The 23,755-nt window shown below is 40.8% G+C and overlaps 1 protein-coding gene across 2 annotated transcripts; it reads right to left on the bottom strand.

The window, feature by feature from the left end:
* znf395b (zinc finger protein 395b) lies at positions 1–14,804 on the bottom strand. Of its 2 annotated transcripts, none has more exons than XM_084000149.1 (10): positions 14,680–14,804; positions 11,895–12,064; positions 10,921–11,084; positions 10,719–10,831; positions 8,133–8,332; positions 7,905–8,005; positions 6,751–7,051; positions 3,058–3,153; positions 2,005–2,111; positions 1–897 (listed from the first exon to the last, which is right to left on the bottom strand). In XM_084000149.1, exons 2-10 carry the CDS (start codon positions 12,015–12,017, stop codon positions 786–788), a joined length of 1,317 nt encoding a protein of 438 aa, XP_083856275.1. In that variant the 5' UTR covers positions 12,018–12,064; positions 14,680–14,804; the 3' UTR covers positions 1–785. The 2 variants fall into 2 exon arrangements, with proteins under 2 accessions (XP_083856275.1, XP_083856276.1); XM_084000150.1 differs by having other exon boundaries at positions 6,751–7,048.
* Positions 14,805–23,755: the final 8,951 nt, after the last annotated feature.

Genomic DNA, 23,755 nt, shown 5'->3' with positions numbered 1-23,755 from the left:
ATTCTCAGTGCTTTTAATGTGTCTGACAATATATTTCCTCTCTTTTTTTTATTGCTATTACAAACTCTTTCTCCTAATGCTAGACCCACCGCTATGACTCATAGCTTCGTGGGTAAAACCTTACAACACTGGTCGTATGCCAACAACATGGGCAGGAAGGAAATCCATATCATGGAAGGATCTTGGTTGAGTCAAACCAAATATAGCTTATTCTTGTGAGTTTATATTCCAACAAAGTGCCAAAAAACATGAATATTCCAAAAAAGAAAAGAAAAAAATCGTCCCAATACATGGGCCGAACACGACGATAAAAAAAAAAAGTATAAAATACTTGTATGTAACTCAAAGCACACAATATAATGTACATCATAACCACTGTGTAACCACTGGAAGAGAGGGTTGGAATAAAGAAAACAGCCAAGTAGCAGTCTAATAAAATGGAGCTACAGGGGCAGTAATATGACCTTTGGATAACGTAGGAGAATATTGTAGGCTTAGCACATCACATGGTCAAAGTCAGTCAACAGTTAGCACCATCGCAGACTTCAGTTCTCAAGATCAAGTTACAAAGATACAGAAAATTTATTTTGCATTCCTTTAGGAAAGAAACAAAACAGGCTGAAAGTAAAAAAAAAACACATGTAATAAAAGAACAGTTGTTTTTCTTGATGGCTCCCAGGCCCTGAATTATCTCCTCTTCTTGATAAAAGTCTCTTTTATCACTTATTCATCAGGCCACCTCTCTGTCTCTTAACGCTCCCTCTCTCGTCGTCACGTAGCTGTTTTTAGTCAGGGAAGCGCTGGCAGGCTTTTTTCCAGCGACAGGCGGTGCACCACTGGTCCTTGCGCTCCACCCCGTACACCTTGCGGCACTTTTTGGCCTCCCCGCGACCCTTCCTGCAGATGGAGAGGCACAAATGGTGAGGAGATGCGATGGCGCTGACACACACATTCTTAAAGAGATCTATTTATATAAAAATGAGAGCGAGGGGAGAAATAGACTGATAACAAATGAAGAGATGATTGAATCAATTTTTTATCTTCCCTGGCTGAACCATGGAGATGTGATTTTAAAGACAGTCACCCTGTGAGGGATAAAGTGACAACCTGGAGGAGAATGATAGTGGACAGGACTCGAATCAATAAAGCTTCATTTACACTCGGCGTTCAAAACCTAAGACACCCTCCTGATAGCTGCTGCTGCTGCTGTGGCCTGATGCTTAATCTACATCTCAGCTGTCACATCTCAGAACAGCAGCATAATATCTAACCTGTTATCACTCCCACAGTGATTGACAGGTCCTTTAAAACAAGAACTGAGTTATTTTTTTGTTTTCTCTGTTATTTCGAGTTTCCAAAAGTTTGTTTACGACAAAAATGTTGGAATAAAACATGCACAATTTAATAGTTTTTTGTCCATTTCACGGCTCCTTGAAATGGAGATTAAAATTTGATAATGCAAATCAGCAAAATATGATGATTAGATCCAAGTCATAATGATGAATTTTCATCAACTGCTGAATCACAGCCACAGGTCTCCTGAGAGATTGAGATTAGGGTAAACAGAAGCAAATATATATTTATTTATGGCATCCATCCAGGTGTAGAAATTGTAAACATTATTATGGGAGAATGAATAATCCAAACCTCGGTAATGTCGGAAATATTCTCTCTAACATAGTGGAAGTACAAATCCCAATAAGAAGTACTGGCAGCATGTTTTAGACTTATGGTCTATGTTTTATTAACCACCAACAACTATTTGATGGGTTAGCATATCTGTTTTGATCAAATAATTAATAGTAACCAATCGCCAATTTCATGTTATGCCAAAATTCAAATGTATCAGTGTATCAGTGCATGACCAAACACCAACAAAACTATTGACTTTCCCATCAGCCTCAGATGTACTTAGCATTATGCAGTTAGCAGTTTATCTCACAGCTGAAGACTGTTGGTAGTGAGACACTGATCAGTAACAAACTCAGGTCTGTGATGTCTCACCTGAAGGAGCAGTGAGTGCGCGAGGGCGAGGCGCTCATTGGCTGCAGCCTGTTCTGTTGGAGCCACTGCTCCCCAACGCTGACGGACCGACAGCGTGGTTTTACCATCTGAGGAGATACGATGACCACGGATTAATGAAAACAGTAAGTAGCATCAAGCAACACAGAGTAAATACAGTAACTGTATGTGCACGTCAGTGACGCACATGGTGGACAGTGAAGCAATTGTATGTACTTAGATACAGTGGAGGAGAGCCCCTTGTATCATGAGACGTTTAAATTAAATTAACTGATCTATAGCATACTACCAATTAGATACTGTCATAATATCAGCAGATCATTCTGGTAATAAACAGAAATCATATCTAAAGTGAAGCACAGAAAGAAGCTTAAAGGGATAGTTCACCCAAAATTCAAATTTCACTCATTATCTACTCACCCTCATGTCGACCTCAAGAGCTGGGAGAATTTTCAGAGTCCTCCGTTCCTTCTCTGAGTTACGGGGGGTCTGTGCAGCAGTATTTGTCCATATAATGGTTGTCAATGGATACCAACTTTCTTCGTCCAAAAAGACACACCAAAAAACATCCAAATACCTCCATACTGCTCGTCTGTAATGTCCCTCTTGTATTGAAGCCCCGACATGAGAAATTGTTCCGAAAAAAAATAAATAAGTCTATATTTTAAGCTTGTTTGTAGCGGAAGCTCCCAGTGTCTCAGTTCCCTGCTCTTCCTGTGTCAGTGCAAATCTCGCGTGATTTGCACTGAGCGGAGGAACAATTTCTCATGTTGGGGCTTCAATACAAGAGGGACATTACAGACGAGCAGTGTGGAGGTATTTGGATGTTTTTTGGTGTGTCTTTTTGGACGAAGAAAGTTGGTATCCATTGACAACCATTATATGGACAAATACTGCTGCGCGGACCCCCCGTAACTCAGAGAAGGAACGGAGGACTCTGAAAACTCTCACAGCTCTTAGTCGACATGAGGGTGAGTAGATAATGAGTGAAATTTGAATTTTGGGTGAACTATCCCGTAAACCCAGTAAACCTACCGGAGTGTTACTCTGGCCCGAGGCGGAGGCGCTGGGCGTCCAGCCCTGGCAGCCGGGGCTTCTGGGTGACACAGATACCTGGATGGGGCTACAGGCCTTCAGACAGAAAAGAAGAAGAGACAGCACATGACTCACTGTGTCTGAAGGTCTTTACACTGTATGACATTCAATTTCCTGTGAGGAGCAAAAGAACATTTCATTTTTTTCTAAAACCATTCAAACCTCCTCTGACTGATGTCTTGGCCACTTGGGGGCAGAAGAAACCAGCTGTCAATCTGTTAACAGGCTGTAACACCTCTTGATATGGCTGACATGTAGACCAACACGTCTAGTACAGCTACATACTGCATCTCTCAGATTGTGTTGTGGTTTGTGGATTATGTTTTCTGACCTGTGGACACACGTGAAGCCGATATTCACCCTCCTGTTTGCTGTTTTAGTCGTTGGCGAGCTGCTTCATACTCCACTGTGTTCACTGGCTGTTTGCTAACTTTGTCTCTCTCTGTGGCTCGGTGCTGTCCAGCCAGTGTGGGGATTTCTTTTTCAAAGCTTTTCCTCTTAAGCAGTTGCAGATGTTGCTGACAATGACACCAGAGACAGCAGCAGTGAAAGTCAACCACAACCACCTACATTTCCCTGAATGGGACAATAAAGTACATCTTATCTTATCTTATCTTATCTGTAGGTGTTACAATATTATACAGCAGCTTAAGCTTTAAAGGGATTGTTCAACATTTTGGAAAATTGGCCCATTGCCATACCTATAGTTTTAGAAATAGGTTTGTTACCTTTAATTGTCGGTGCAACCCTGACCCTAACCCATCAGGGTAGTTTTTCAGCAAGCAGGCTCTGAATTTGCCTCTGTCTCGTAACGCTCACGGTCACAACTTGTCCACCAGAGCGTTGTGGAGTTGTTGGATTGTGTATTTGATGAGTTTGATGAGGGAAACCAAGAAATCCCATTAGCCTCCGTAGCGTAGCTCTGAGCAGCTCGCGGCTCTGCTCCGCCGTTCTAAAAATAGCTTGCACCGACAATTAAAGGTAACGAAACCTACTCCTAAAACTATATGGCAATGGGCCAATTTGCCAAAATGTTGAACTATCCCTTTAAGGATCTCACGTTTTCTGTTCTGTGTGATAAACCTATGTGACACTGTGCTACAATACTGCACTGTTCATTATACACCATCCTCTTAAAGACAATATTTATTTAGCGGACAGAGAATTAGTTAAGATGTTCTATTGTGTAGTTTTACAGCTCAAACTGATACAGAGTTGTTGCCACAACGACAACCAGCAGCCAGCTCATCCCGACCATCTGTCAGGCTCCACCACTCCAGCAAACAAATTCTTAAAGTTTGTCCTCCTCTTTCTGTCCATTTGCTGTAACTAACAGGCAAAATGAAAAATGTCATGACATTAAATCTTTTCCTGTGAAGTTGTTCCCATTCCCTCTGCTCTACTTCTCCTTCCTGTGCAGCCCTGGCCTCTCTGAACAAAGCACATGCCTACATTCCAAACACCCCGCCCCCGTGGAAGGGCAAGTACATGGAGAAAATCTGTACACGACGAGTATACGCCAAACTAAATGTGCCGGTTCTAAATCTACACCGTGATAAGATAACCCTTTGGAGTGACTGTACCTGGATTGGAAACAAAGATATACGTTTTTTTTTTTTGCTTTGTTTTAAAAACTACAGAGCCTCGACAAAGCAGCCGCGACACACAAAAACACTGACCCACAATCCAACACGCACCACTAGATTAATGCATCCATGAGGAAACTAAAGACAACCCTGGCACAGCATCTGAGTCACGTGCAAAATCGCAATTATCATGGTTGTTTTAATTTTTTTTTTTCAAAGTTTAAAGGTTGTATCGGTTCAAAGTGAGCATACACAAACGGCCGTCGAGTACAACTCCTCTGGAAGAATCCATGTAGTGTTTTTCTGCCTTTTACAGGCTGCTCTGAGTCTGGTCTCCTTGGGGGAGCGAGCAAGCCGACAGCTTAGTCTCTCACTGTCACAAAGCATCCATTTACATGCTCAGTGGTACAGGGTAAATGCAGGTCACCAGTAAAATGTGCTGCTTTGTGATGCATAAACAAAGTTGTAGCTCATTGGCTCGTTAGAGGGGTATCTGCATGGGGCGCGCCGGGCGAGGAGGACCTCTGGAACAACACGGTGTAACATGAGACGTCTGCGCACAAACTCCAGTAAAATTATGGTAATTCAAGTCCTTTTTCTTTCTTTCTTCTATTTAGCAGAAAAGGGAAGTGAGATACATCTGTTTTTGTTTTCTTTTATAGCCTGATTTCATGGAAAAGATGATTGAATTTGGAAACTGATGTTTGGAAAGTAAATTCCTGTAGTCACACATTAAATCTACGCCTGACATTTAATAATTCATGCTAACAAGGGCCGTGCTGTCTCCTTTCATCGCTCTCAAAACATTTCTTCCTTCCCCAAAATACAGCTCGGTTCCAGGGAACTCATATTCTGGGAAGTAAACAATTGTTTATTGAAATTCGAGATTGATCAGTGCCAATACTTCGATAGGTAGGTACTCTGTGCCAAAACTCAATATAACCTCAAACATTCCCAGAAATAAGACAGAGTGAGGAGGATCCTCTCAGAATCATCTTCCTATCAGGTTTGAAACAGTATTTAGACAGATGACAAGGCATTAAGAGAATAATCATAGAAAACCGGGACAAATTTAATTATCTGAGTCGGTTAATGTGGTTCCAGGTTTTCCAGCTGGTGGAGCACATTTCCATCCACCCACACGACACTAATTAATCACCTGGTCAGCCACATGAATCAGACCAGTAATAATGAAACACATTTACTAGTTGTGGTCGGTGCTATTAGCCAGATGAGACAAATGCTAATGTTGGACATTAGGTTTGATACCGCTCTCATGCATCATGTGGCCGTTTGGCTTTGCTGCAATTATATGGGCAGTAGGGTTGCAAAATTTCGGGAATTTTCAAAGTTGGAAACTTTCCATGGGGAATATATGGGAATAAATGGGAATAAATCCGAAATTTACAAAACTGAAGGTTGGCCCTTAACAGGGAACTTAAATATAGTTGGGGAAAATATATTGTAGCATAATCTTGGCTAAAACAACCAGATTTAATGCAAGTACACTTGAATATTATGCTATTCCTCAATCACATGCACGCACAATTGATTTTTCATACAAGAATTAAAACTTGATAAAGTTCTACTCACAAATAAATCTGTTGAAATGTCATGTTTTTTAATTGTATTATTTTGCATGGATGTCTGCTTATGACAAAACAAAATATTTACATTTATGTTTGGATATGATACAGTTACCCCCCAATTTCCAGTTAATTCCCAATAATTCTTATAAATTCCCATTCCCATAATTCCCATGGAAGGTTTCCAATTTGGAATATTCTACTCCAAAATTCCCCAACTTAACTTCCCATGGAAAGTTTCTGGAAATTTACCGGAAATGTACTGGAAATTTTCCGCCCCTTTGCAACCCTAATGGGCAGATATTGTGATTTATAGCATTTATTGGCAGCCAAACATTACATCATGTTAAAATGAGTTTGGATCTAAACTATTATAAACGGTTATATAAACTGTTTGATTCTTCACAGTCAATAACAGGCCAAATCCCCTCAGAAACCGAGAGCAACGCTGCTGCACCCACCTGATAGAGATGCTCTGAGTGGATCTGCCAAAAGCTGCTGGGGGCCGACTGGCTGAGTGGACTGGGTCTACTCGGGCCTGGCCCAGAGCTGGAGTTGGACCTGGGCCTGTGAGCCGGGGGGATCTGGAGCCCTGAGGCCGGCGGAGAACCACAGGAGGCCCAGCTGAGATGAGAGGACGAGGACGAGGCCTGGCCCAGAGCCTGCTGGGAAGGGGCTGGAGCCGAGCTGGCATCCACCGTCTCACAGGAGATCTTGGTGTAGTAGAAGTCTTCCTCCCTCTGGGACTGGTCTGATCCACTGCTGTGTGTGAGGACGGGAGAGACAGACAAGAGAGACAGAGTGATTTGTTTGTTTGGAGCGTTACTGAAAGCAGCACTCTCTCTGTCCCAGATGTAAAATCTCAAAAATGTTTCATCACTTCCCCTAACCAAGTCAGAGAAATCAGTCGGTAAAAAATTCATCCCCTCTTGTTTTTTTAATGTTATTTTTCAACTCAGAAATGTTCCACTGTGCAGACCTGTCTGGTTTCCACTACAGCCCAGACTACACTGGAGAAACAATGTGGACTGCCCCTGAAGAAATCAATTGATACAATCCCCCCAAAAGAAATGATATATATATTTTAATACACTTCTAAAATGTTACTGTATTACAGAAACTGCAGTTAACATGCTACACTGTAAGGAATACTACAGCTACTAAGTCTCAAATCAGTCTAGTCAAATAATTAATTACAGTTCTTGATTTAAATCTTAATTGTACATATACACAATACATTTTTAATTTCAAACATCTTTAGCTCGCTAACAGCTAGAATAAACAAGACACACTGTTGTTGTCATCCCTAATTCCACTTGTTCAAATTCGTAAAAAGTTGAGCATTTTTATCATCTTATGTTACTGGAGAGACTGTGGTGCAGTTTCAAGGGGTGGATGGAAAAAAAAAAAAAAACAGTTCCTCGCCCCAGGCAGTCTGTCTTTTTTAAAAAGTAAAACATGTGGGAAAGGAGGTTGGGGGAGGGGGAGGGGGGGGGGGGGGGGGGGGCAGGAGCAGTAGAATAACAGTAAGACTTTGGTAAATGAATCTTAACTGAGCTATTGTTTCAACACTTGCTTTCCCTATGATTAATACGTAGCTGAAATGTCGGCTCACCCCAGATGCAGCACACGGATGTGTCGTTTTATTCCGACTGAAGATGTTAGCACCTTGCCACAACTGGGCCACAGACACTTGTACACACCTCTGAAAGAGCTCTGTGAGAGAGACAGAAGCAGCAAAGGTAAAGCACGGGATGGAGAGTAAAGAGAAACCTAGAAACATCACAGAGGCTTCTCATGTCACCTGTACTTGTGTTTACATTTTCAAGGCAGCATGTACTACCTTTGGCTTTTTGGCATTAAGCTCCTCTCCCTGCTCCAGCTCCATGTGCAGGCCGTCGTCGGGGCTGCTGTCCATCTCGGTTACAGACGGCGAGGGGGTGGGGCTTGCGTTACCATGGTCCCAACTCCAGTAGCCACTGCTGCCACTGTCAGAGAGCTCGCCGCCACCGCACTCCATGTCAGCTGACGACGATGAGCCAGCTGGAAGAGAGGAGGGAGGGGGGGTCACTGTAAGTTTTTATCTCAGTGACCTATTTCCCCTCAGGATTGTAATGATAGAAACATTCTGAAAACAACATGTGTGATGTGTTTTCACCCTAAAAGTGGAGACAACCCTGCCATTAACAGCTCTCTGAGGAAATGATACCTTTATGGTTGAGATTTCAAACATTCCCTGCGTCTTTGTGGTGAAAATAGACGGTGTGCGTTTGGGACCGCTCTCTGCTGCGTCCTCTCTGCCCATCCTACAGAGAACAGCAGGTGTCCCACGCCGGTGCCAAGGTTGTGACGTGCACCTCTTTACTGAGACAGTTTTACCACCGTTTTACTCCTTCTGTTTACTCCCACCTTGCTCCATCCCCTATTTAGTCATATTTTGTTTATCGCTCTGCCAAGAAAATTCAAAATAGCACCTTTAAAAATAGCACATTGTCTATTTTTTCATTTGGCTAAATAAGCTTATATTAATTAAGGTTAAAGAAGGAAGATACAATATGAAAGATGTTGCTAGAACTTAACATGCTCTAGTCTTTGCTACTTTTAAGCGAGGCTGTGTTACTTTACTTTACTGATACTGTCACTGTGGTACTTGTAGTATTATCAAAGAAGGTTAAGAAGCAACACGCCCACGACGGGCCCTTTAGGAGACCAGTAGCACATGACTCCAATGGGAGAAGTGAACATGAGCACAGATTATGGTCGATTCTTTCGCCTCATGGTCACCAAAGTAATAGTAGACTAATTTTTCACAAACCACATCTCTTCTGAACATTATGACATGAAAATGGCAGATTTCAGACGGACACATCATTGTTCAAAACCTGTCTCTGTCTCAACAAAACAATCGCAAGATTTGGCTCAGATCTCCTAGGCAACGTCAACTAAAGTTCGCTCATTTTCGTAAACTAATTTTCGTAATGCTAAATATGACTGTTAGCTGTGTAAATATTTAATGTTATCATAAGAAACTATAGCTCACTTTCCTCTACCGACAACTTTTATAAATCCATACACACACACACACATTCACAACACGAGGTGGGGGCACAGGTGACCACGCCACCACTAGGAAACAGGAAGTGTACCATTTCATATCATTGGCGCAGCTTGGAATGAGCCATCTTGTCATAGTAGAGGATCTTTGGTATTTATGTCAAATGCTAACATGTAGCGTAGCAGAGGCACAAATCTATGAAGTTGACTCAGTGACGTCACTTAGGTCAGGCTACATGCAGCAGCATCAAGATCCACCTACAGTTTGCTAACACAAGCTAAACATAGTTAGCTTTAACTGCTATAATGTTTACACCACAGACAGGTTGTAGCATCACAACTTGTGAATGGAATCAATTGAGCAACATTGAGTTTTATTGCTAAACTGTTCAAGTGAACAAAAGATGGATATTGCTCTGTAACTAAGACTGCTTCCTTAGCGTAGCCTTAAAATAGCAAAGAGCTACAGCCACGATATACAGCATTTTACAAACAAAAACGTCACCACTGTGGTTACTTGTGTTGTAACTCTGTAACGACTGATTCCTCTGGGTGTTTTCTAGTTTTACATAGAGCTTTGCATTTCCTCTGGACCCCCATCAGGCCACTGCATGAAGAAAGAAATGAATGAATCTACATTACTGCTTAAACCTGCAAAGCTGATTAATACTATAACCAATAAAGCCATGAGTAACAGCCAACAGCTCATATGCCCTTTTATCACTGATGTCTGGTGGTGATGATATTTATTTTATTTATTTAAAAGAATAGTTCACCCAAAATTCAAATTGCACTCATTATCTCCTCCCCCTCATGTGGACTAAGGGCTGGGAGAAGTTTCAGAGTCCTCCGTGGCTTCTCTGAGTTACAGGGGGTCTCAGTGTAGCAGTGCATGTCCATATAACGGTTGCAAATGGATACCAACTGTCTTCGTAACAAAAAGACACACCAAAAAACATCCAAATACCTCCATGCTGCTCGTATGTAATGTCCGTCTTGTATTGAAGCCCCGAAATGCGAAATTGTTCCGAAAAAAATTAAATAAGTCTATGTTTTAAGCTTGTTTGCAGCGGAAGCTCCTCTTCCTGGTCCGTCCAAATTTGGACTTCTCCCAGCCCTTAGTCGACATGAGGGTGAGTAGATAATGAGTGAAATTTCAATTTTGAGTGAACTATTCCTTTAACTTTTATTTCACCAGGTAAAGCTTATTGAGATGTAGAATCTCTTTTTCAAAAGAGACCTGGCCAAGAGGCAGCAAAATCACAATTACAAGCAGTAGCCTAATACAGATAAATAACAATAGTTCAATAAATAAAAATAAAATTAAAATGATCAGGGATAGATTAAAGGAGGTGCAACATCATATGAGACAGACCTGGTACAGGGTCTGTCTGTGGAGGACTCTGGACCACAGGGCTGCAGGACAGACTGGTCAGCACCATGGCGGCCATGATCTCATCCATCTCCACGGACTCTGGGCTGCGGAAGCTGAAGAGGAGATACGATAACATAACATAAGACTGGTGTGATGATAAATCTCCACATTCACACTCTTGACACTGCTAGCGCCCCCTCACCTGTATGGAGCTGATGCATTCCCCAGGTGGACTGCAGGTCCCACAGTCTGCAGGGGGGCAGCCAGGTTCCTCCAGCCTGGCTCAGCCTCCCTCTGCAGGTGAGCCGATGTTTTGCTCCTGTGATGCCCACTCTCCATGAAAGCTTTGTTAGTCTGCACACAGCTCTGTGGACACACATGTAAACAGAGGTAGTAAAATAATAAGGTCCAAGTTGTGGTTTTTGTGCCATGCATCACCCCTCCAGACACGGACAGACTTTGTTGGGTTAAGCTGTTTACATGGGACTCTGAGGACCTGCAACCGAGTCTTGCTGTTGCCATGAATAAAACAGTTAAGAGAATATTTCCTGTCCATCTGTGGCGTCCTGGCGGCCGACGGCGCGATCTGCCAGTGAAACAGTATGAAAAGGAAGTGGCTGCCAACCTCTGACCAGGTAGTATATTACATCTAACACAGTGGAAGGAAACTATGACCTCATTTGTGAGAGCACAGTCAGGACTGAAACTGTGAAGAATGCTTGTTTTCTTATCGTAACAGTGCACCTGTTATGTGATGCAAACCTAATATCAGCAATCTGCCCGCTAGTGAGAAGTTTTAGAACATTTTACATGAATTAAAAGTAAAGTGGAAAGTGGCTTTTTCATTTTTTTCCTTTCTTTTTTTTTTTTTTTTTTTTTTTTTAAATGTTGTTATTTCTATACCTTGCACAAGGTATGTGATTATTATTTCTTGACTGTGCTTCAATTATTTGTTAGATCAAGGTGAGGTCATGTTATAAGCCCTCGGGTTTCAGACCTCACCTGCACATTTCTTTTTCATGTGCAATAAGTAAATGTTTTGTTTTATTTTTTATGTGCAAATAAATAAAGTCTAAAAAAAAAGTCAAAAGTATGGATATAACAACATAATTAACAAATGCATACAAGAAATATGTGTTTTCTGAACAGGACTCTCATCCCCCTCAGTCAACTTACAGCAGTGTGCTGCATGTCAGGCCCATTGTTGATGTGTGTTGTCGTGGAGATGCAGGTCTGCAGTCCCGACGGGCAGGCTGCCGTCCCTGCTCCAGCTCTGTGCTCCGGTCCCATAGCTGCCATGGTGCTGCTGCACACAATGAAGGGACCTCGCACAGCGTCGCTCCTTCCTGCAGACAAGGCAACCAGCATGATTTTTTTAGAGAAATATTACTAACAGTGACTAGAAGAGGCTCAATGCAATAATTTAGTAATGAGCTTTGATACAATTGTGAAACTCAAAAGAGGAAGTTTTTTTTTAAGACTGGTCAAAATCAGTCACAAAGATAGTCTGGTTTTCCCAGTATGCAAATAGCATCTTTCATCCGACCATTTCTGCCATCGAAAGGCCCATTTAAAGGGAAGTTTACACCTCTCGTTGTCAACGCACACTTTCTGTTCCATGTCTGCGGCTAAAGCCAAGGTACCCATCGTTAGGATAAAAAAAAAACCCAGATGACATCATCAGGGTTTTTTTTTTCAGACTTGATAAAGCTTCCCCAGAATGACAGGACAAGTATACAACTGTTTTCACTGTTTCCTCCTAATGATGAGTTCTGTGTTAAATTGATGGGGTGCCCCTTTAAACTGAGAGTTTGCTATAGTCTTATATAATATTCCCCAACTGTCCTACAGTAAGTTTCATTTTCATGTTTGCACAGCTTCCTTCCTAAAAGCATGAAGCTATGAAAGTAGAGGGTTACTTGAATGTCCCATGGCAGCAAATGATAAATATCAGGCTTCCAATGATGAATGAATGTGTCAATCTAAGGTGAAAGCAACTTGGCCAATGAGTAAGCGTTGACACACACACCATGCACTCACACTCCATCGTGCATCTGTGCCTGATAGTGCAGAGGAAACACATCACAGGGGATTTGAAATTATAGCTGGAATTTGAAGCTAACACACAGACTTGTGTGGATTTAGATTCTGTCCGAAACGAAATCTTGCTGTGGTTTTATTATCAACTCTGTTAACGCTGATAACACGTTCCGCAGACATAATCTGACGTTTGGGTGCATTCACTGTGGCCTGTAGCCCATAGAAGTAAAATGGGGGCAATGTTGCATTCATGACACACAGGAAAAACCCTGATTAAAAAGTCGAGCAGCTCAAAGCAGTGGCTTTTTAGTGTTAATCATCTTTAACTGACCGTATTTCAAGTTGTAATATAATCTTTTACTGTTTAACTACATGTTTGGTGTTTCCTGAAGAATCTTGTTGGCTCTGATCCGCTTTTGGATGGACTGCAAATAAGTCAGCTACTCACATGAGTGCATTTGAGGTACCACTGCAGAAAATATTAATTATTTAAATATATTCTATCAATTTAGTAAAACAAAAATACCAATTATATTGTATTTTTAGATTTTCAGATATGGGGATTTACTGCTTTTCCCATTTTAACGTTGTTGAGCACTGAATATCTTTACATTCTAGAGATAGGCTAGGTCTAGGGACAGTTTTCACTATTTTCTGAAAAACATGGTTGACCAAAACTTTATTTAACAGATTCATTGATAATGAAAATAACTGTTTGGTGCTGCCTATAATAATAATAATAATAATAATAATAATAATAATAATAATAATAATAATAATAATAATAATAATAATATTATTCAGAAAATGTATTAAAAAATAATGTATAAGGAAAATTGAATATACAAACTGTCAAAAGGTAGGCTGACAGTTACCAGGACTTAAACTGATTTACATTGTTTATAATAAGGCTATTTCAGGAAGAAAATTGGGCTTACCTTAGTGGCTGTAATTGTTACAATTATAATTCACCTTTATGACAGAAATGTAGCCTACTGTTAAAATGAATGAAGTGCGGGCCCAGTCCTTCAAATCCTTGAAAGCCTTCTTCACCTAACGTTATTTTCAACAACGAAGCTATAATCTCCCAACTCTCTCCCTTGGACACGAACGCAGCACAAAGCCCGATTTTCCCCACCTTTCCGCCAATCACCGCCGAGCTTCGGTAGTAAACAAGCGGCACAGTGTGGGCGGGTCGCCGCCGCTGATTGGCGGAGCTCTTATTTTCAGTCACACACCTCCTTTCTGACAACGTGTTGAGACACGAGTTTGTCCGGGAGGGTCTGAGCTCTGGTCGAGGGACTATCGCTGAAAATAACACCATTTTTTGGACACAGAGTGGAAGTAAAAAAGCACTTGAAAGTGAAATGACACACCGTGCAGGGATTAACAGGAAGATATGCCTGCAGTGTGAATGATCGGTAATAACAACACAAATGCCGACAATAATAATCACGTCATCCACCCACTGATGTAGTGGACGTAAATGCAGCTGAAATCATATTTATAAATGCGCATATGAGTCGCTGACGTGTAGGCTACCGAAAATCGCGCATTTCAATAGAGGCCAGTTAGTATAAAATATTGAGTGTTGTTGTTTCCTTGTGGATGGTTTAACTGCACAATTGATCCAAGTTACAGACGAAGACTGAGATTCACGGGAAGCGGGTCACACTTTCACTATTTCATACAATTTACAGTGTTTCTGGTGGCGGCTGTGGTGCGTTTGAGGATATGAACTGAGCAAGAAGTCACAGTTTATCCTGCCTCAACTACATCACTGATCTCCACCCGGCAACGGAGATTGAGATCGGGAGAAACCCCCCTCCTCTCCCTCTTTCCCTCCCCCCAGATAGCCTACCATCGCTGCAAAACAGACACATCGACCCTAACTAAAAGAAGATGTATTTAATGGACTCACTCGGTCGCTGGAGACTGGAGACCTCAGGTCCTGTCTGTCCCGTCGGAGCTGCTGCAGCGGGGCCGGGGCCGGGGTCGGGTCTAGCTGCCTGGCTGTCCCGCCGCTCGCCGGCTCTTCTCAGTCTGCCGGCCGGGGGGGAAAAAAGGGGGTTGGTCGGTCGGTCGGTTACGCGCCTACGTGTGTCTGCTTGGTGGACCAATGCCGGGGGTGACAGCTGGGCAGAGCGCAGAGATATCAGCCTGCAGCGCCGTGCACAAGAGGATGATCTAGGTGAGGGGTTACCAGAGCAGCAGCGGCAGCAGCAGCATCCTACTCTGTCTGTCTGACTGACTGTCTGTCTGACATACACACACACTAATCTGCACCATTATTGTGATGTATCACAGTCACATGAGCAGCAGAAATGGTGTCTATGTTTTGGTGTCTTCCCTTTGTAAATAAAGACATGACATAAACATGATTATTTAACAGTCATTTTACATATTTTATTTGGCATAAAATTATTAGTGCACACAAGCTATAATATGAAATATAGGCATGTTAAAGAGATAAAATATAGCTATTAAACTGTAGGCTGTTTAAATATTATGCAGACACTGATCTGTCTTGGTTTTTTTTTTTTTTTTAAGAAATAGCACAAACGCAGATCAGTGATTGGACACCTTCAAGCACCATTAATTGTTTTTAATCAAATGCAAATAGGTCAGGCCTAATAAAAACCGATGACTCCATGGTGGGCCTATAATACAGCATGTCAACCCCCAACTGCATATGATAAATTGCCCTCATGGAGATCAAACAGGACTTTTTATGGGTGTCTCTGTGCCCACGCCTCAGTGTGTGTGTTTGAGAGACCGGATTAGTGTTGGCTGTCTGCAACCTTCCCACCAGACATCTAGTCAGCAGGGATTTGGGGGTCTGAGCACTGACACAGTCTAGAGAGAGAGAGTAACCCAATCCTAGTCCCAATCTGATTCCTAGACCAGACTGAATTCCTTACCTTCATATTTCATTTCGTGATGACACCAACCTTGGCAGGCTTCTGGTAGTTGCTCTGACTGGTCGGACTGGTTGATGTTGATGATAATATCATTAACAGCCGAGCAGCCCTGAATGATTTTAACTAGACATTAACTGCTTTTGACCAGTGGGTACATGCTGGAGTTAGTTAATAGATTATAGTGTTTTTCTTACAGTTTGGGTGGAAAAATTGGAGTCACAATTTGGACAAATGAAGTTGAAAATTTAAATCATGTCAATTTTAAGTCACAAAATGAGTTATCCTCTATTTCAAACAATACCACCCTATCTTAAATGAGTAAAAAGGCTATAATGGAAAATGACCATGCTAAAATGCTGATGTTTTGTGGATCTAATACCTTATATTCATCATTTTACAGTAGCTTATAACACACTTACATTTGCCAATTCAATTAATTGTGTGTGATATGACTTTCTAAACCAAAGTTTATTATAGTTCACGCAATAGTTGTCAAGATATTTTATTCAAAACCACAAGTGTATGTGTCATAGTGGAACATGGGAAACGGTCAGGAGATCCCCAAATCACAGTTCACCATTACAGAACCATGGATGTTTAACCTGCAGGTGGGGCTACATGTAAAGGTTATGGATCACCCAACTCTGTATAGGATTCATCTTCTGTACCAAATTTCACAACGATCTGTTCAATTGTTTGTTCAAATGTTTATTCATCCATTCAGAAAAGGAACATGGAGGGATAGACACATTTATAGTCATCCAATAGTTGTTCAGTCTGGATCACAGTGGTGGCCCAGTTGAGAGAATCCATGAGGTTAGGGCAGAACAATTAACTGAAATAGCCTCAAGCTCAATATGGCTAAGTGCAAATATCCAAACTGCAGGAGTGTCAGGATATAAAAAATATTGTGGCGTTACAAAGATGATCCAGCGTACAGCCATATTCCCCAGATGCACCTGTGTACAGAGGGAGAGAGATGTAGTAAAGAGCCCTGCTGTAGTAAAGACTGAGCCTAAATGTTATGAGCTCTACCAGGTGAGGAATCATCATTCAATCATCTGATCCTGCCACATAAATTATGATTCATATAAAAAAAATCCCAATAATATTTGTATAATATTCAGCTCTGCTTAGAATGCCCTAAATACTAACTACTGACTGACTGACTGACTGACTGACTGACTGACTGACTGACTTAAGCATTTCTTTATAAAATCAAGTAGGATTTAATTAGTAGCTATTCACGTTGAAGGAGACATGGGGTTAAACAGGGTTTTATGGGTATTTATTCGGATTCATCTGCTCTATCAGGACTGTGTGGGTGCTGGTTTTGTCAGATTTGACTGACAGTGGCCAAACAGTCATGCAATTTATATTCAAGTGTTGATAAACTGGGAGTGGTGCCAGCCCAAGTACATAACATAACTTTCTCCTGCTGAGCCCCACCCAAGTCAGTGAGATTCAGAGAAAGACAAACACAGGAATCCCTCATGTAAAATAGTTCAAATGGTTGAATTTTAAGCAGGTACCTCATGGTCACAGCCGACAACATTAGTCATAGTCAGTGGGTTTTAGGGCCATAGTCATTATCACTGACATCATGTTGTCTCAGTTGGGTGTGTTTATTTGGACATTTTAGCAGATTAATACAACAACGCATGGCAGGAGAACTGGCATTACAAGAATGACAACCCCACCCTGTTTCGAGGTCTTACAACCTTTGCTCTGCTTTGGTCCCAGCAGACTGAGGTGCCACTCCCGTCTCATCACCACCTGCCTGGCCCTTTTAACTATCTTTGTTTCCAGAACAAACAGACCCACAAGTAGCATGAAATGTCATGCATGCATGTTTACAATTAAAGCAAGAGACTTTATCTATACCTGATGACCTGATCAGGAACTGTTCGGACTGATAAACTCTAGACCAAACAGAAAGAAACACAAAAGAACAAATAGGAAGTTGATCCCTTCATTGATAATGAAAATACAAAGGCTGGGAATATCCCCTCTCACCACCAATATCACACTGTCAATAAATGCAACACATAACCAGAAATCCCATCCAAGCTAATGGAAACATCATAGGTAAACAGTATGAGTAACTTTCTTAACCCTATAGATTCATAATTTAAACCATATAACAATGATATTGATTTAATTTAGACTCCCAGTGAGAGAGCCACTGAGCACATCACTAAATATGCCAAACAGAGAAGGAAGTAAACACAATCTGTTGTAAACCAGATGAAAGCTCACTGTTACAGTTCTTCGACTCTTATTTCCCACTGAGAGCTTTGTGAATATTACATAATTTAGTAGCTTTACAGTGAGAAAACAATGAGTGTTACAAATCAATATGACTTTGTGCTGATCAGTGGTAATAAAATAAAACCAAATAAGTCACAAATCAACACTTCAGTTGAGAGCAACACAGATGAAAGTGACAACTTGATTTACTCTTTTTCTTTTAACTGCTGCGTTTTTACAGTTAAAAACATCTAAGTTAAATTAAGTACAAAATAAAAACAGATTCCAAACTCTTCAAAAAATAGTTGAGTCGACGTGTAATGAACAGAGTCTATGGATGAAAAGTTCCTGTCGGGTGAATTCAGAATTGAGGAAGCAGATGATTTTTAAAAGGGTTTCCATCCAGATGAGTGAAGGCCTGATGTGATGAAGTCAAGGTGGAGATGATGGAAGAGGACACTGGCCATCTTTCCATTCTTCCTCTGTCTTTTTCTGTCCATCTGTTAATTTGCGATGACTTCAAGTGTGGAAAAAATTATGTGCTGTTGAGTATGATTTCCTCTTTCCTCCTGTAGAAATGAGCAACTCCTGTTTTCCGTACAGTGTTTGTTATGTGGCTGTGGGGTTAGTGCTCATGTGGTTGTTTCTCTCCAGTGTGCTGGGAGGCATGTCTCTGTGGTCTCTCCACGATGAGTAGGCTGTTTCCGGGTCTGGAAATTTAGATAAGAAAATGTAAGTGAAAGGTAAACATTAGATTGATTTCAATTTTCAATTTCCAACTCACCGTCCGTCCCTGCTGTCTTTGTGGCGACAGCTCCGTTGGCGACCCCCGCTCCCTCATTCTGTGATGGAGAAAGACAGAGAGGATTAGAAGGATGTAGCATGTTTGTAGTATGAAGCTGCAGCTAGCAGGTGATTAACCAGCTCAGCACTAACCATTAAAGGTACATTATGAAGGAATTACTCCCATCTAACGTTGCGGTTGTATATGGCAAGCAGCTCAGTCGTATTTTTCATGCTGCATTCACATGAAATTGGGCAGACGGCAGACGGACGACAGCCGCTGCACGTAACGGCATAAACAAGCCTCTATGTAAACAAGTGGTCCATCAGCACGAGGCAAAACAATACACGTGACAATATGTTGTCATGGCGATGTGGTATTGTTTACCTGACCCACGTTTTACCGGCTTTCTCTGGACTTCTGTGACTAAAATGACATCTGGTTTGTTAGCGACGGCCGTCTGCCCGACTGCAGGTGAATGCAGCATCAGTGTAACGCTCCATTCCTCCTCACTGCGTTACCGCGGTGACTTTTCACAGACGCCACCTCGACCTGAGCCGACAGCTCCGGTGTCTCCACTGAGTTTCCGTGGTTTCCTACCGTCACGCTGAACGTAAAAACATGGAGACACCACATGGCAGCCAGCACCGAGCTTACCCGCTCCATGGAGATATGAATGATATGAACGGCTCATTCAGAGCTGAAAGGAACACTTCACTTTGTTGATGGGGGTAATTATTGATGAATGAAAAGCGTACTTTAAAAAAAAAATCAATTTTCGTGAATAGATAATAGGAGAAGTTACACAATGTCCCTTTAAACCCACCCACCAGCATTGCACGAGGCAGTGGTTTATGGGCCAGAGTTTGTCCGACACTCTTTACTTCCAGATCCTGCTGAGATTTCTGTGTGTGCAGCACGATTGGTCCAGATGTGGCAATAGCATCTAGTCATTTTGCTGTGGGCCAGATTCAGACCATACACAGCACTGTAACTGGTTGTATAAAGGGCCAAAAGAAAATAAGTGTGGCTTTTTGTTGTCATGTCATGTTGTCAATAATTCATTATTGATTGATATCAATTATGCAACTTATGTAACAGCTCCAGTGATAGCTTTAGTTTTTGGTCCACTCCTCTGAGTTTTTGATTGACTAAAGATAAACAATTTCTGATTCTTTCATAGTACAAAGAAGTGTGTAACTGTTTAAGTACACAAGTATATGTATGAAGTGCCTGTAGTTCAATCAATCAATTGAAAATAATAGCAATTTTATCGCAATATTGAACGTACTACAGTTAGATATTTTCCTCAGATTGTTCTGCTTACAACTGAATATAACTAGTAAAATGAAAAAAACATCAGTTGTTTTACTGACTGAGCTCAACTTATTATTTCACATTAGGTTCATTCCGTGGTTTTGCACATTTTCTATATTTTTTAGACCCTCTGACTGAGAGCCTGAGTGAGGACCCTTAAGCTTAAAACAAAATGCCCATCAAATTGTTGAACAGTGTCAGACTCTGGATCCATCTTGTGTGTGAGTTTGGTTCAGGCTATGTCCAACAAGAAACTTTTCAATCAGACTCCCTGGTTTTGTATTGATCATAGTGACTTAAAGGTGCCATATGTAAGAATGTGGCCAAAAACGGTGCAGTCAAACTCAAAACACAGCGATCTCATTTTTTCTCCCAGTCGTAGCGGCGGCTCAGTGGACCAGACCGAAGGCTGAAATGCCACTGACGCCGCTGTGACTAGGAGAGAGGGCTAGGTGGCGCAACATGTAAACACGTAAATTCAAAACATAAACATGATTTGCAGACAGTCTGCAAAAAAAGATTTTTAATGCGAATACTCTGGCTGTACTATTGTTGTTGGTGAATTCATCATGTTATATGAACATTATTCCTGAGTCTCTGTGACATATTAGGAGGATTTTACGGCCAGTTGCTTTAGATTTCTTACATACTGTACCTTTAAGTCATCCATTGACTGTGATGACAATGTTATGATAAGATTCAGTTTCCTTAAAGCACAGTGAGGCCTTTGTCCTCTGTGTTGCTAATTGTATTGCGGATATGTAACATTTAAAAAAGCTTGTCAAGAATACCTAACTTGCTTTTTGCTTGGTACTGTATGCGGTAACACTGAGCAAACTGAAAACTGAAAAAACGGAGGTTCTTGACAGCCTAGAAGTCAAGGGGAACAAAACAGTTTTTCCCCACCAGTCTTTAACACATTGTCTTGGCTGTGATGACATGTTTCCTCATTCCACGCCTGTGTTTGTATCACACACCCTTGTTAACTTCAATGAGCACTGATTTGTTGATGATTTCCCTTGACTTCCCTTGCTTATGAGTCCTTCTGTACTCAACTACATCAACTCAGTCAGTTAATTCATAATCACGTATGAACCCCCACTTGCACTTAATCACTTCCTAATGGTTTTGGATAAGGGTCAGTTATAATCCACCAAGACCCCTGGAGAGCAATAGGGGTCAATACCAGGTCCTGTCCTCGTCTTACTGCTATTTCTTTTTGACAGCCATGCAGGCTTCTGTCTTGGCTGTCAAAATAACCGACAACCTTGTATGGAGTTCATGAGGGCAGTGTAGTTGTGTTAACTTTGTCCTTTACTGTTTCTTATTTATGTAAATGACCTACACATGACATCAACTAAAGCATATGTTATTCTGTTTGCAGACGACTCCAATATTTTTTTATCTGGTAAGAATGGACCTAAATTAATATCAGAAATGAACACAGAATTGTGTAAAGTTGACTTATGGTTTCAGGCAAACAAATTGTCACTTACGGTAGTATAAAGAAAAGCTTGTATAGCCTATGCTATTTACTCTGGGAAGTCAACAAAAACTCAAGTCAACAAACTCTCTTCCTAATGTTTATATTGACAACAACATCTTGGAAAGGGTCACTGTAACAAAATTCTTAGGTATTTTAATTGATGAAAATCTCACTTGGAAAAGTCATATTCTGTCTATTTCAAACTAGTTATCAGAAGAATACGTCATCTACTGCCTGGTAAAATCTTGATTAATTTATATTATACTATGATCTGTCCTTTCCTTTCATATTGTAATATTATTTGGGCAAGTACTTTCAAGAGCTCCTTCAACTGTATTCTCACTTTACAAAAACGATTCATCAAAATGACAACATTTTCTAACAGACTCACTAGATCCACACCCCTGTTTCAATCCCTGAGTATTCTTCCTATTTTTGCTGTTTTAAAATATTTCTGTTTATCAATCTATTCACAAGTTACTTCCAATCTGTTTCCAAACTGTATTTCAGTTCAATTCCCAGATTCATAATTTCAACACTAGGTCAGCAAATAATCTTCATCCCACTTTTTTCAAGTCTACTTTCTCTCAGTTCTCAATTAGATTCAGAGATCCGCACTTTTGGAATTCATTACCAATTCACCTTAGAAACTACACAAGCATAAAGGTTTCTCCTGCACATTTGCTTTATCTACTGTACTTTGTATGTTTTTTTGTTGTTGTTATTGTTCCACTTTTTAATATGCTGTTTTGTATATCTTTAATGTGCTAATAAAACACAATACAATATTTGAAATCCAATCACTTAATCTTTTGCTGATTTTTCAAGGTAATGTAGGCCTTTCACCAATTTTTAGGGCTGAGCTTGATATATATAATTTTTACCCACCCCAATTACCCACTGGTTGTGTTATATTTTATTTTTATTTCATATATTTTTTCCTTTACATATGTGATGGATCATGTAATATGTTAAAACATTTTTTTATTATTATGTGTTTTATTACGCATGATAATTATTAAATATCAACTCGTATTAATGACTTTGTACTTCATACCCAAAGGTTTGTCATTCCAGCTGCTATTAATCATATTAAAAAAACATAATGGCCATGATGCACTCATAATGTCCTGACAAATGATTCCTAAAACGTCACAAATTGAGACATTTTTATTGATGGCCTGATCTATTTTCATTTCTCTTGGGTTTTAATAGTTTGAATCTAATGAGGCCAGTAGCAGCTACAGAATCACAGCCTCGGCCGTCCTCCTGCTGATTGCTGATAATCAACTACTTATCTCTCCTAATTGGCAGCTAATGAACTGCAATAGATACCGCATGCTAGATTTGGATACTGAATGTTCTGCTAATGGAGAGAGGAAAGAGAGAAGTAGAAACAGAGAGAGGGAAAGAGGAAACACGGAGGCAGTTCATACCTTTGTCCCGTTCATCTCATATGAATTGCTTGACTTCCTGTGGATGACAACACATAAAGGTTATAAAGCGTTGATGGAATGGTGATGGTATGTCATATCTGTGTATGCTCAGGGTGTTGACAAGTCCTATTTACAAAGTTTGAATTATAGCCTAGTTCAAGATTTTTAGAACTCTCTCTGTCTGACACATGTGTTGTCTTTGGCTCTTTTCCAAGTTCATATCCGTGTTGCTTTTATCACGCTGGCTTGGTTTCAGGTGCACTAAGCTTTCTGGTCACAGTCCCCTGTCCTTTAAAATGGTCTTTGTGTCCAAAGAGGTCTTAATCCTACCCTCAGTGCTCTACATTGCTGCCTCACTCATTCAATAATCAATTAGTTAAACCTACATTTAGCTGGACTTGGTCACTTCTACTTGTCCTGAACTTGCTTCAGTAAGACTTAAGGTTTGCTTTGTCCAGACTGAGACATGACTTGGGACATGCTTTGATAAGATTGGAGACAATTAGTTAGACTAGCTATGACAAGATTTGAAACTACACATGGACCTGGATTTATGATGGCTATACCTTACTTTAATAATGAGAGTGAGACTATTGAGATGAGACTTGGACATACACTTGGGGCTTGTTTTCACAAGACTTGAGGTTGAAGTTGGACTTGCATTGACAAAACTTCTCCATAATTTGCTTTGTTAAAATTTGAGACTATGATTTGGTGAATTTCCAAGGAAACACCACATTAATTAAAGGGATAGTTAATCATTTTGGCAAATTGGCTCATTGCCATAATCCCTAGGAGTAGGT

The sequence above is a fragment of the Trachurus trachurus genome (genome assembly GCF_905171665.1).
Source record: "Trachurus trachurus genome assembly, chromosome: 24".
NCBI lineage: Eukaryota > Metazoa > Chordata > Actinopteri > Carangiformes > Carangidae > Trachurus > Trachurus trachurus.
This window is presented reverse-complemented; position numbering and strand designations above follow the sequence as displayed.

Excerpts from the sequence above, each read along its gene's own strand:
- znf395b (XM_084000149.1), bottom strand. The coding sequence starts at position 12,017 with ATGGCAGCTATGGGACCGGAGCACAGAGCTGGAGCAGGGACGGCAGCC. Across the intron at positions 11,085-11,894 it reads CTGACATGCAGCACACTGCT|AGCTGTGTGCAGACTAACAA; the intron begins GTAAGTTGACTG and ends GTGTGTCCACAG. Across the intron at positions 8,333-10,718 it reads ACAGACAGACCCTGTACCAG|CTGGCTCATCGTCGTCAGCT; the intron begins GTCTGTCTCATA and ends CCTCTCTTCCAG.